Source organism: Vombatus ursinus, unplaced genomic scaffold, assembly GCF_900497805.2.
Source record: "Vombatus ursinus unplaced genomic scaffold, bare-nosed wombat genome assembly UNPS02014781.1, whole genome shotgun sequence".
NCBI lineage: Eukaryota > Metazoa > Chordata > Mammalia > Diprotodontia > Vombatidae > Vombatus > Vombatus ursinus.
The window spans coordinates 40,374,901-40,390,076 of record NW_020954559.1 but is presented as its reverse complement, the minus strand read 5'-3'; the positions used below and the strand labels follow the sequence as shown (position 1 = coordinate 40,390,076).

At 33.5% G+C, this 15,176-nt stretch overlaps 1 protein-coding gene across 1 annotated transcript in view; it reads right to left on the bottom strand.

The window, feature by feature from the left end:
• Positions 1-14,557, bottom strand: part of LOC114046231 (cell division cycle protein 16 homolog) — a 52,062-nt gene extending 37,505 nt beyond the window's left edge. Inside the window, exons 1-6 of the mRNA XM_027866474.1 lie at positions 14,510-14,557; positions 14,023-14,163; positions 9,637-9,796; positions 8,487-8,578; positions 6,560-6,693; positions 5,993-6,072 (exon numbers count right to left, since the gene is read on the bottom strand). Coding sequence (XP_027722275.1) covers positions 5,993-6,072; positions 6,560-6,693; positions 8,487-8,578; positions 9,637-9,796; positions 14,023-14,121 — 565 coding nt within the window. The 5' untranslated portion in view covers positions 14,122-14,163; positions 14,510-14,557. The remainder of the gene's footprint in view (positions 1-5,992; positions 6,073-6,559; positions 6,694-8,486; positions 8,579-9,636; positions 9,797-14,022; positions 14,164-14,509) is intronic.
• Positions 14,558-15,176: the final 619 nt, after the last annotated feature.

The following is a 15,176-nucleotide window of genomic DNA, read 5'->3' as shown; positions in this document are numbered from 1 at the left end:
TTCAAACAAAAATGTGAATTGTATATAAGTCCAAACAGAATTCCTGTAAGAGTTCAAAACAGATTTTAAAAACTAAATAAGAGATGCAGAAGAATAATGAAAAAAGAGTCAACAGCTTGGAAAAGGAAACACAAAAAAATGGAAAAAGCTGTACGAAATTCACTAAAGAAAATAACTCCTTAAAAAGCGAAATTGGCCAAATGGAAAAGAAGGCACAGAGCTCACTGAAGAAAATAATTCCTTAAAAATTAGAATGGGGGGAGGGGCACCTAGGTAGCACAGTGAATAGAGCACTGGCCCTGGAGTCAGAAGGACCTGAATTCAAATCCAGTCTCAGACAGACCAGACACTTGACACTTACTAGCTACATGAACCTGGGCAAGTCACTTAACCCCAATCACCTCACCAAAAAAAAAAAAAATTGGGCAAGTGGAAATTAATGACTCCATGAGACATCAAGAAACAGTAAAACAAAGTCAAAAAGAATGAAAAAATAGAAGAAAATGTGAGATATCTCAATCTAAAAACAACTGATCTGGAAAACAGATCAATGAGATAATTTTAAAATTACTGGACTATCTGAAAACCATGATCAAAAAAACAGCTTAGGCATAATATTGCAAGAAATTATTAAGGAAATCTGCCCTACTATTCTAGAACCAGAGGGTAAAATAGAAATTGAAAGAATCCACTGATTACCTCCTAAAAGAAATTCCAAAATGAAAACTCCCAGGAATATGATAGCCAAATTCCAGAGCTCCCAGGTCAAGGAGAAAATATTGCAAGCAGCCAGAAAGAAAGAATTCAAACACTGTGAAGCCAGTCAGGATAACACAGATTTAGTAGCTTCTACATTAAAGGCTCGGAGGTTTTGGAATATGATATTCCAGGGAGTAAATGAGATAGGATTACAACCAAGAATCACCTACCCAGTAAAACTGAGTATAATCCTTCAGGGGTGGGGGGGGGGAGAGAGAGAAATGGCTATTTAATGAAATAGAAGACTTTTTAAGCATTCCTTATGAAAACGCCAAAGCTGAATAGTACATTTGATTTTCAGATATAAGACTCAAGAGAAGCACAAAAAGGTAAACAGGAAAAAGAAATCACAAGGTACTCAATAAAGTTAAACTGTTTACATTCCTGCATGGGAAGATGATACTTGTAACTAAGAGGAGTATACACAGACCAAAAGCATGAGTGTGAATTGACTTTGATGGGATGATAGTCAAACAAACAAAATTAAGAGCTGAGAAAGAGGGATGGACTGGGAGAAGAGGGAAGGGAGAGACAGAATAGAGTAAATTATTTCACATAAAAGCAGCATGAAAAACCTCTTATAATGGAGGGAAAAATTGGGGGAGGGGGAATTGGTAGGCAATGCTTGAACTTTACTTTCATCAGAACTGGGTGAAAGAGGGAATAACATATACACTTAATAGAAATCTATTTTAACCTACAGGGAAGTGGGAGGGGAGGGGGCTAAGAGAAGGATGCAGATTAGGGGAGTTGGTGGTCAGAAGCTAAACAATAGTGAGAAAAGACAGAGTGAAAAGAGAGAAAGGGAGAAGGATAAAAAGGGGAAAAATAAGATAAAGGGAAATACACAGTAATGGTAACTGTGAATGAGATTGGGATGAACTCACCCATAAAATGGAAGTGGATAGCAGAGTGGATTAAAAACCAGAATCCTACAATACATTGTTCACAAGAAACACACCTGATGCATAGAGATATACAAAGAGCAAATGTAAGGGGCTGGAGTAGAAACTGCTATGCTTCAAGTGAAGTTAAAAAGCAAGGGGAGCAATCACGATCTCAGACAAAGCAAAGGCAAAAACAGACCTAATTAAAAGAGATAAGCAAGTAAACTGAATCTTGCTCAAAGGCACCATAGACAATGAAGTAACAGTAATATTAAACATATACATACCAATGGATAGCATCCAGATTCTTAAAGGAAAAGTTAAATGAGTTACAGGAGGAAAGAGTAAAACTATACTAGTAAGAGACCTCTACTTTCCCCTCTCAGAACTAGATTAACTCTAACCAAACAATAAATAAGAAAGAAGTTAGAAAGATGAACAGAACATTGGAATAGTTAGGTATGATAGACTTTTGGAGAAAACTGAATAGTAACAGAAAGGAATATACCTTTTTATCGTGGTACATGGCACCTATACAAAAATCGACCATGTATTAAGGCACAAAAAACTCACAACCAAATGCAGAAAAAGCCCAAATATTAAATGTATCCTTTTCAGATCATAATGCAATAAAAATAACATTCAATAAAGGGCAGTGGAAAGAATAGATACAAAATTGGAAACTAAATAATCTAATCCTAAAGAATAAGTGGGTCAAAGAACAAATCACAGAAATAATCAATAATTTAATTAAAGAGAATGACAACAGTGAGACAACATACCAAAATTTATGGGATGCAGCCAAAGCAGTACCCAGGAGAAAGTTTATATCTCTAAACACTTACATCAATAAAACAGAAAAAGAGTGGAAAAGCAAATTGGACATGCAACTGAAGAAAACTAGAAAAGGAACAAATTGAAAACTCTCAATTAAACACCAAACTGGAAATCCTGAAAAATCAGAGGAGAGATTAATAAAATGGAAAGAAAGCCACTGAACTAATAAATAAAACTAAAGCTGGTTTTATTTAAAAAAAAAATATTCATTGGTTAATTTGATTTTTTTAAAAAAAGAGGAAAACTAAATTACCAGTGTCAAAAGTGAAAAAGACGAATTCACCACCAGTTAAGATGAAGCTAAAGCAATTAATTATTTGGAGCTATTTTGCCCAATTGTATGCCAATAAATCTGACAATCTAAGTGAAATGGGTGAATATTTACAAAAATATAGATTACCCAGATTAATAGAAGAGGAAACAGAATACTTAAACACTCCATCTTAGAAATGGAAATTGAACAAGCCATCAGTGAACTCCCTAAGAAAAAGTCCTCAGGATCAGACGGATTTACAAGTGAACTCTACCAAACATGCAAACAACAATTAATTCCAATACTATGTAAACTATTTGGAAAAACAGGCAAAGAAGAAGAATTCTAACAAATTCCTTCTATGACACAAATATGATGCTGATATATAAACCAGGGAGAGGAAAAACAGGGAAAGAAAACTATGGATGAATAATATATCAATAACAAAACCAACAGAAATTATATGATTATCTCAAAAGATGTATTTTGACAAAATACAGTACTCATTCCTATTAAAGAAAGCATAGGAATAAATGGAGCTTTCTTGAAAATTATAAACAGTGTTTATCTAAAACCATCACCAAACATTATCCATAATGGGGATGAGCTAGAAGCCCTCACCATAAGATAAGGAGTCAAGAAAGGATGCCCATCATCACTGCCCATACATCACTATTCAGTGCTGTACTAGAAATGCTACTTGTAGCAATAAGAGAAGAAAAAGAAATAGAAGGAATTACAATTCACAATGAGGAAACAAAACTATCATTCTTTGCAGATGATATGACGGTATACTTGAAGACTCCTAGAGAATCAACTAAAACACTAGTTGAAATAATTAACAACTTTAGTAAAGTTGCAGGATATAAAATAAACTCACATAAATCATCGGCATTTCTATATATTACCAACAAAGTTCAGCAGCAAGAGATAAAAAGAGAAAATTCTATTTAAAATAACTGTAGACAATATAAAATACTTGAGAGTCTATCTACCAAGACAAACCCAAGAACTATATGAACACAATTACAAAACAATTTTCATACTGATAGTCAGATCTGAACTGGAAAAATATTAATTGCTCATGGGTAGGCTGATAAAATGACATAAAATGACAATTCTACATAAATTAATTTACTTATTTAATGCCATACCACAGTACCAAAAAATTATTTTATGGAGCCAGAAAAAGTAATTAACAAAATTCATCTGGAAGAACAAAAGGTCAAGAATATCAAGAGAATTAATGAAAAAAATGTGAAGGAAGATGGCCTAGCCATACCAGATCTCAAACTGTATTACAAAGTGGTAATCAACAAAACAATTTGGTACTGGCTAAGACACAGAGTGGTGGATCAGTGGAATAGACTGGGTACACAAAACATAGTCAGTAATGACCATGGTAATCTAGTGTTTGAAAAACCCAAAGACCCCAGGTTTTGTGACAAGAACTCACTATCTAACAAAAAGAGTGCTGGAAAAACTACAAAGCATTTTGGCAGAAAACATAAACAAATTAGGGGAGCATGGAATAGTTTACTTGTCAGATCTATAGATAAAGGAAGAATTTATGACAAAACAAGAGACAGCATTACAGAATGTTAAATGGGTAGTTTTAATTCCATAAATTAAAAAGATTTTGCACAAAAACAAAACAAAAAAAAACAATGCTGCCAAGATTAGAAGGAAAGCAGAAAAACGGGAAATAATTTTATAGGAAGTTTCTTGATAAAGGCCTCATTTCTCAAATATATAGAGAACTGAGTCAAATTTATAAAAATATAAGTCATTCCCCCATTGATTAATGGTCAAAGAACATGAATAGGTGGTTTTCAGAAGAAGATATCAAAGCTATCTATAGTCATTTGAAAAAATGCTCTAAATCACTACTGATTAGAGAAATACAAATAAAACCAACTTTGAGATACTACCTCAAAACTATCAGATTGGCTAATATTACAGAAAAGGAAAATGATAAATGTGAGATGGGATGTGGGAAACTGAGGACACTTAATGCACTGTTAGTGGAATTGTGAACTGATACAACCATTCCAGAGAGCAATTTGGAATTATCCTCAAAGAGCAATTAACTGTGCATACCCTTTAATCCAGCAATACCACTACTAGGTCTGTATTCCAAAGAAATTAAAAAAAGGAAAAGTACCTATATGTACAAAATATTTATAGCAGCTCTTTTAATGGTGGCAATGAATTTGAAATTCAGGGGATGTACATCAATTACGGAATGGCTGAACAAGTTATGGTACATGATTGTGATAGAATACTACTGAGCTATAAGATGTGCTATGAGAGGATACTTTCTGAAAAACCTGGAAAGACTGAAATGAACTTACATGACTGAGCAAAACCAGAACACTGTATACAATAACAATAATACTATATGATGATCAACTGTGAATAACTTATTCTCAGCAATTCAAAGATCCAAGACAATTCCAAAGGACTTATGATGAAAAACGCTATTCACCTCTAGAGAAAGAACTAATAGAAGCTGAATGCAGATCAAAGCATACTATTTTTAACTTTGTTTTTGTCTCTGCTTTCTTTTACAACATGACTAATATGGAAACATATTTTGCATGATTGTACACGTATAACCTATATCAACTGCTTGCCATATCAGGAAGACAGGAGAGGAGAAGAGGGAGAGAATTTGGAACTCAAAATTGTAAAAAACAAATGTTAAAAAGTGTTTTTATATGTAATTGGAAAAAAATAAAGTATTACTAAAAAAAGTAGCAAGTTCCTTATCACTGGAATTCTTCAGGTAGAGGCTCAATGTTTGGGATGTTAGAGAGAACATTCCTGCTCAGATACTAGTTGAACTAAAATGACCTGAGGTCCCTTATAACTCAAGAAATTTTATTATATTTTTGAAATTTATAGTCTTTATGACCTCTCTATGACTGGAAGCAGGAAAACTGGGAATAAAGTATTCCATCTAGCATGCTGAAATATATTTGTTCTACAGATGGATTAATTTTTTTTCTCCAATTAACTATGCTATTTTTAATTTATAACATAATTTTCTTCATTTTTCCTTATTATATTTTTTGCTACCAAAACACTCAGTTACCTGGGTGTTTGTTTATATGACCAAATTTCAGGACTTAAAGAAATCTTTTGACTTTAAAAGACTAATAGATTTAAATCTCTCTTCCCTTCCTCCCCCCACCACATTATAATACTTTATGCAACCTTAATTACCATTTTAGCTTAAAAATAAAATTCTTACCATTTGCTTTATTTAGTTCCACAAGAGTCCCTATGTGCACAGGTAAACAATTTGCATGGAAAGGATCTTTTTCCATTACTCTGAAAGTCAAAGTACTATGTATTACTATTCCAGAAGTGGAATAAAACACTCGTTTTAACAGGTTATCATTAACATATTATCAAGTCATACTAGGGTAACTATATTTACTTGTAGTTTGGGTCCAAACAACTAATTTCACTAAATGGCTTGTTCAGCTAGGGCAAACATGGGAAGACCAATTAATAAAAAATCCTGGTAACTGAGAAATATGAATGAATATGATTATGAGGTACTAATATTTTAAATCAACATAACTAAAGTATAGAAAATATAATATTTAAAGATTCTTTTAATGTGCAACAATTTAAACTGACCTAATCTATTTAAAGATTTAAATAAACATCTTCATATCTGTAACTTATTCTTTCATATCTCAGGTGAGTGCTGTGTAGTGATAGTTCAATAAACAATGACCAAATGAGAGGACGCCAAAGAAAGGGCTTTAACTAACAGAACAAATGTCTTGAAATGGCTGTAGATACTTACACCGAAGTCAGCTTGTAGCACATTTTGAAATCACAGTTATAATAATGTCTTTCAGCCAAAGACACTACCACATCCAGATTGTCCTGCAGACCATCTACAGATTCAGGAATGACAGTTTCACTAGGTTTATTATACTGAAACACAGAAAAATATTTTTATATTAATTGAGAATATGATAAAATTAAATTGCCCAAGTTTTTAAAGTATTCAATTAGGGACATCTGAGTCCCCTAGTAATTTGTATACTTCATTTCAGAAAGGGTGAAAGACACTGGGCAAAAAACATTTAATAACATTTAAACAAATAATTAAACATGGCACAAAGTAGCCTCTGAGGTCCCTACCAATTTACAGATTCCATATTTCCAGCAAAATTCTTTTTAATTTTGTAATTTTTCTAATTTAATCAAAAGGGGAAAGGAGTGGGTGAAGAGAACAAATATTTATTTAATTGCTTACTATATACCAGGAACCACATTGAAAGCTTTACAAATATCCAATTTTCAGCCTCCCAATAACTCTGGGAGGTGGGTGCTCTATTATCCTCGTTTTATAGGTGAGGAAACCAAGGAAGATAGAGGTTAAATGGCTTACCCAGGAATATACAACCTGAGGTCATATTTGAGTATGCCGACTCTAAGCCTAGTTCTCTACTCACTGGGCCACCTAGTTACCTCAAAACCTCTCTGGCCTTCATATTTCCATTTATAGATACATATTACAGTTGTTTTATACTTGCCTTTCAACATTTGTAACTCAGATTTTCAAAACAGTCTGTAATAAGCATTATTCTTACTGATAAGAATAAGACCTTGTGAAGTATACCTACATGGCATGTGTTATTCATAAAATAACGCAGACAAATACTAGCTATGGCCACACAAATTCATCAGCTAACCAAAAGAAAAGACAGGAGAGGGTGTTGTAAACTGAAGACTAGAGGGCCTATTATTTCTCATTTGCTTAAAGTTTAATGACAGGATAAATGTAACAATCACAGTATTGCAATTTTCCCTCACCATATGCAGACTGTATTTTCCAGGACAAGAAAACTCAAGGACTCAACAAAATTTCTCTCAAAAATAAAGGTATGGCTTGCTCATTTGGGCCAGTATGGTTTTCTATGATTGAATAACTGGAAATTTATAACTTTCACATAATATCACTAACTAAAAGACATGGTGAACACTCAGTAATATATTCCTTGGGAGTACAGAACTTTTGGAAGCTGCATTCACTTTTTTCTAGCATTAAGAATGTATCATGTGACTTTGAGGAAGTAATAGCCTCTCTGGGCTTCAATTTCCTCATATATAAAATAAAAAACTGATTAATGATCAGTAAGGTTCTTTTTAGCTGTAATATTCTATGATTTTATTTAATAAACTATTCCTTCCATGCAAGAAGCAACCCTTAGACACCTAAAAGAGTAATGCAGCATTCAAAAATACTTTATTACCTCCCCACTGTAATTTATACACAACAAAAATCTAGTAATGTATCATTTCACAATTTGTTAATAAGGAATAGAAGGGATATGGAAAAAGAAACTTGACTCTATTTAAAGAAGATAAATATTAGGTCAGGGTTCTAGCCTTCAAGGACAAGCACTAAAATTGACTTTAGTTTAAAAATATCCATATTTTTAGGCAAATAGAATACCTTATATAGTTCTGAATTATTTGGTTTTTGATAAATGGATTAAAATATGATTTCCCAAGTACTAAGACAAGCTTCCTTACTATTTTCATTTCTAAAATTTAACCATGGGTGGAAAGCCTACTTGGAGACAAAGGACTGTTAACTCCATGATCAGACTCTTCAATAGATAAAAAAGAAGAGGTCCAATTCTCCTGGACAAGGGGGAAGCAGAATGAAGGGCTCAAGAACTAACTATGAGCATTGTGGTCATGGAATTTTTACTTACCTTCTTTAACTTATTCTCAAAAAGAAAACGTAGCAATTCTTGTTCTTCTGTGCATTGCTTGCCAAGAGGTAGGGATTCAAGTAGCTCTTTTTCTATGAAAAATTTTTTAAATTGTGAAAATTGTAATATTGATGACAAAAAAATCTATCAATAGGAAAATGTTCTTTCCAATGTTTTCCCTACGTAAAGAGTCACTCAAAAAAGGACTCAATATACACTAGAAAAAAAAACAGAAATGGGGACCAATATATACTGGACCATCCTCACCTTACAGAAAAGTGCAAGGACCAAATTTCTCAGCTCCCAGAGTAATGCTAAGGTCCTTCAGTTTCCTTTCTCTAATTAAAACAAAAGTGAGGAAATTAAATACTACCATTTTCTTTTATACTGAGTTCCAGCTCTCTCAAAAAAGAATTGTTTCCTCACCTGTAAAATTAGGAGGCTGGACTAGATGATGTCCTTTCTAGCTCTACATTTATGAATTCTTCCAACTCACATCAAAATCTTATGGTAAAGGCCTAGGTACAATGATAACTGGCCCCCTATATTGATGCCATCTGGAGAAGGGCCATCTACATTTGTATTAGTACTTGGTGGTTAGAAGATTTTACATTTTCTACCGCATTTAATTCTCAAGGAGATAAGGATAGGGGAGGGGGTAGGAAGGAAGACAAAAATGTAAGCCGATTTACCTTAGCAAGGAGTGGGGATACTTCTTCTGAGGTAGGAGGGAAGGACAGAATAGGTAATGATAATAAGAAGTTTTGAGATGGGGAGTTAAAGAAATTTCCACAAGTTGAACAAAATCTTCTAATAATCACTTGAGGTAGGTACATTAAGTTTTATCCCTATTTCACAAATAAGGAAACTGACTCTCAATAGAGCTGACTTGTCTCTAAGGTCAAACAGTAAATGATGTGACTAAGACCTGAATCCAGCTCTCACTCCTAGTCTGGGGCTCTTTCACTACATCATGCCATCTATCTATACCCTAACAGTTAAGTTGTTCAATCTTATCAAGTCTTTCCTTGATTTTGTATATTTAATAAAAAATATTTTTTAAATTCAGCTAAATGGACTGAATACAAATTCTGTAGGTTTAATTTTCCACAGATGTAAAAGATGTAAAAAAATGCCTCAGTTTCCAAACCTTCTTGTGCTGTCAGCATGTGGTGTGATGTTAAAAGATCAAATGCTTCAAAGCAGTAGACATCAAGCTTCAAGGCTTCTTTGTAGCTATAAGTTGCTAAGGTTCGATTATCTAGAGCATCATAGATCTTTCCTCGTAAAAGGCAAATAGAACTCTTAATCTGGTGGAAAAATATAACGTATTAGAGTCTGAGTGAATGACTGAAAAATATTTTATAGCTAATGGGATTTTTTTCTAATAGATTGGCTACAGAGCAACAGAAGTATGAAAACAAAAGTTAAGATGCTTCTTTAGATGAACCTTGATATGTTCTGATTACTCCAACAAACACTCCCAACTTTTACAGATACCTATTAATGCTAACAGTTATACATGTGTTATATATGCTGTTATTTATGTTTATCTATCAACTTTGAGAATCCCTATTTATACTCAATGCTCTTTCCAAACATAGAATATGTTTAAATGTTATTTTGTTCCTGCAAAACAAATAAATACAATTCTTTGCAAATAACGAATGATATAACTCAGGGACAATGTATCAGTTTCTTCTGTTAATGCTGTTGAGATAGTGACAAAGGCAAAGTGACCTGATTTATTCAAAGTCCATTAAATGCGCATTTAAAAAACTATTAGGGACATTATTTCATTCTGACAGACAACAGGATGTTATTTCATTCTGACAGGCAACAGTAGGACCTACCACAAATGGATTCCACCCAATTAAGCAGTGAATATGCAATAAGGAAATCGAATGGCACTTAAGAAGATGAAGGAAAGAGCTGTTAGAACTGTTAGACCAAATATATAAAAGAAATTTTAACTAAAGGTGGCATAAAGTAAAGGCATTTATGTTATGGGTTGATTTTTTAAAAATCTATCAAAGAAAAGAAAAATCTTAAAGAACGGAAAAAAAAAAATCAAGAACAGTAGTATTACCAAAAGCAAAAAAGGTAACCCAATAGGGTAATAACCTCTCTGGGCTTCAATTTCCTCATATATAAAATAAAAAACTGATTAATGATCAGTAAGGTTCTTTTAGCTATAATATTCTATGATTTTATTTAATAAACTATTCCTTCCATGCAAGAAGCAACCCTTAGACACCTAAAAGAGTAATGCAGCATTCAAAAATATTTTATTAACTCCCCACTGTAATTTACACACAACAAAAATCTAGTAATGTATCATTTCACAATTTGTTAATAAGGAATAGAAGGGATATGGAAAAAGAAACTTGACTCTATTTAAAGAAGGTAAGTATTAGGTCAGGGTTCTAGCTTTCAAGGACAAGCACTAAAATGTGTCTACTTTCTCATCTTTATAAAATCTTTGATACTGGCCCAAATGAGCAAGCCTCAATGATTTTACCTCCACAACTTCTCCCACATCTATTCCCTTCTTTTCATTCACACCACACCCACCCTAATTCAAGACTTCGTCACCTCTTGCTTGGACTACTGAAATAGTCTAATTTTTCACTCTGTATCCAGTCTTTCCCTTTTCTAATCTATTCTTCATACAGCTAAGCTGCCAATTTGATATTTCTAAAGCACAGGTCTGTCATGTTACTTTCCCACTGAAGGACCTTCAGAGGCTCCTTACTGCATTTAGTCCAAAGGTTCTTAACCTGGGGTTCATAGTTTCCCAAAGGATCTGCTGTTAGATTTCAGGGTGTCTGTGACCTTGGCTAGGAAAAAATTTACATCTTAATTTTCACTAATCTCTAACTAGAATTTAACATTTCCTTCATTTATGAATTTTTAAAGAAAAGATTATTTTGAGAAGTGGTTTACAGGCTTCAAATTGCCCAAGGGGTCCATGGCATAAAAAGGGTTATTGTAAACTCCTACTTTAGCATTAAAAAATGCACTCTTCTCTTTGGCATTTAAAGTCCATTACAATCGGGTTCCAATCTATTTTTCTAGACTGATTACATAATTATTCCACATTTCACATACTCACATTGGCCTACTTGGTCCCCCTATATGGCATTCCATCTGAGATCTTTATGCCTTTGCACAGATTGTCCTCCAAGCCTGGAACACTCTCCGTCCTTTCTTTCTCTTCTTGGAACTTCTAGCTCCCTTCAATGGCCTTTCCTGATACTTTCAGTTGTTAATGCTGCCTTTCCTCCTGTTCTTAAACACTCTTCCAATTTTTCATTTTTGTATTTACTTCCCTGTGTACACATTAGCTCCTTAAGAAGAGGGAATTTTTTGTTATTAGCTTTCTATCTCCAGCGCTCGAATGACTGGCACACTTGCATTTATTAAATGTTTGAACTGAAATGTCACATATTGTATTTCTAAAAATAACTGAAGGGAGCAGACATTTTATATCAGACCATATGACATGTTCAATGTCCTGCAATGGACTAAGAGGTTAGGGGAAGGCAATATAAAACCCCAGGCTGTATCAATTGTGGATTAACAAAAAAAAAAATTTGACTTGGTAGAGCAAAACATAGATTTAAAGACTCTCTTTAAACAAGCTATTTCCTACATACATGCTACCATCATAAAATATTCTCTGACAGATAAGACAATAGAGATAACTTTGGATAAATCAGGTGAATGTCAAATAGGGCTTCACATAGGGAAGCATACTAAAAGGCCTTGACTATGTGACAGATGTTCTATGCAAAATAAGAATAGAAGATGGAATCCCTAAGATCAGAGGTTTTCTCCAGATGTTTTTATTTGGGAATGCCATAGTCCTGATTATATTGCATTCTGGAACATTACAGTACTTATTAAATGAAAGCTACACCCACAAGATTCTTTTAGCCATCCATAGTAGAAAAAAAAGTGGATGAAAATGACCCACTGACCAAATTATGACGCTGGACAGAAAACCCACTGTCTATCAGTTCTTATATCTTGGACAGAAATTTATATGGGACAGTGAAATGGATTCAGAATTGACTAATAGGAGATCTTGCTGGACTGAATTTGGGAAACTATAATGCTTTCAATTACCACAAAAGTCTATCTTTTTATCACCAATATCTTATGCTACTGAGACCATAAGCTGAAGGTTAGAGGATTGGGCAAAACACTAGGATTTCAGAAAAATTTTAAATGCAGGTAATTTAAAGAATAACAGAAATACATTTGGTGGGTATAAGTAGGCTACAGAATATTATCAACAATAACTAGCATTTGAAAAATAATTTAAAATAATGTAAAAATAGTAACAGCATCAAGGACATAAATGTCTAGGAAAGACCTAACTCCAAGAGTGAGGGATAACAGAGAGAGAACTGAGTCCTGAACTAATGTTCATGAAATAATGGAAAACCCAAAATAAATCCTCTAGGTCCTCAAGTGTGACCCTTTTATTAATCCCTTAAAGGGGATTTGTTCTGCAGTTTGGATTTGGTTGAAGGGCCGCACTTAAGGACCTAGAGGACCACATGTGCTCTCGAGGTCACAGGTTCCCCACCCCTAAGCCTAGTCTGCTGATAGGTCATCTATTGAAGATTTATAGATAAACACTGTATAGGATGAAAGGTGCAGATGTGTTGTAATATGAATAGGGTAGAAGTTCTGATGTAGACTATAGATCCAAAGGTGTACAGTTGGATGAAAAGACCTGAAACCAAGAAACCTGGGTTCAAATTTGACTCTGTGTGACTACAGGTAAGTCAATCTGTCTGAAACTTAGTTTCTTTACCCATAAAATAAGGTCAATAATACTTCACCTAAAGTGCTATTTAAAATACCATTAGCTATTAAGCAAGCAAATGTAAGCCATAGGCAAGGAGATTAAATACTTTCATTAAAAAATGTTACCACCTTAATATTATAGAAACTGTGTACTATGTATTGCTACAGGGTATTGAGGCTATATAGGAACACATATTATAAATAATTGTTGTCGAGCAATGAAAACACCTTATTTACAGACTTTTCCTACTGCATATTAAAATATTTCCTAAGAAAAAAGTGATTGAATACAACAGAATAAGTTAATTAGGCAAAGTTCCCTAGAAAAGTAACCAAAGAACTCACAAAAATAAAGAAGTGAGGACAAACTGGTCCCCAGGCAACAAGAAGCTGAAGGAGGGATTGTGGGAAAGAGAAAAATCCTAAATAGATTTAAGCAGTCTAAAGAAATAGCTTTAATGCCTGCTAGGACAGGAAAGCATTATACTACCCTCGAGGAAAGAAGGATGAAAAGGAAAGGTAGAAGAAGTAAAGTAGGTGATAGAAAATACAGCAGTTATGTTATTTGCTTACAACTGTACAAAAGAAGCCATTTAGTTTTGCAATGTAGCACACATGATACTTTTCCATAACATTCCTACAACTTATTAATGTTTACCCTAATCATAAGAACAAGCATTGGAAAAAACCAAACACACACCAAACTACTACTTACTGAAGATTGGGACATCTCCCAGTCATTAGAAGGTTCTTTTAGCCCACTTTCATCTTTCAAGTATTTTTCAAATAATCTTTTGTTAATTGGTTCTTCCATATCAAGGATATCAAGAGCTTGCTGGTGTTCCTTTGCAGCAAACTATGTAGAGAATTACAAAATGTTAAACAAGAGTGATCACTAAAGCTCCACTAAATATTGTTCTAAATTTTAAAAGGGCACTAAATGGCACACCATTTCATTGCTTATATTTAAATTTTCCAAAGAGCAATCTTTTCATATACATAATGGCTTTCCAAAATTAATGGGGAGGTCGGGGGAGGAGGAACATAGCACCATATTAATTAAAGTACTCAACAAACCAATTTTAATTATTATATGAACACTGATATAGCAATATTATACTGATCTAAATCGCATCACTATTTCAACTTTTCTTAAAACATGATTCTCTTTTAATTTAAAAAATTTAATAAAACATACTTACATGACACCTAGCAGCAAGGTATCGACATGCTTCATATAACTAGAAAAGAAGTAAATTTACAAAGCCATCAAAATAATTTGAAAATAATGAAAGAGATGGGAGATTTGAGCTGATCAATCAGATTTCTTTTCCTTCCTAGCTTTCTAACATGGTCATCAGTTATTAAAAAAGCTGGAATGATTCAGTAATTCTGATGTCTTCAAAAAGTGTCAAGATTTATTAACTGCCAGAAATTAACAAATTTTAAGAGTAGACTAATAGCTTCTTCAAAGCCAGATGGATATCTTCACTAGGCAGAGAATAACAAATTAAACAAAAGTATAACTATTTGAAATATATGCTGGAAACAAAGGGGGTGCCCACTGACTGGGCTAACTTGTGGTATATGAATATAATGAAATACTATTGCCCATAAGAAACAATGAATGTAAGAAATTAAGAGAAATATGGGAAGACTGTTATGAATTGAGGCAGACTAAAGTGGAACTAAGAAACAATATAATGTCTATAAGATAAACAATAGGAGTAATAAAACCAAAACTAATCCTGTGTAATTATAATGTACTTCATTCCTTTCACTGGAGAAGTAGGGGACTATAGGTGTGTACAATGTTTCATATACTCTTAGATGCACCGATATGTCTGGTTTTGCTTAACTGTTTTTTTT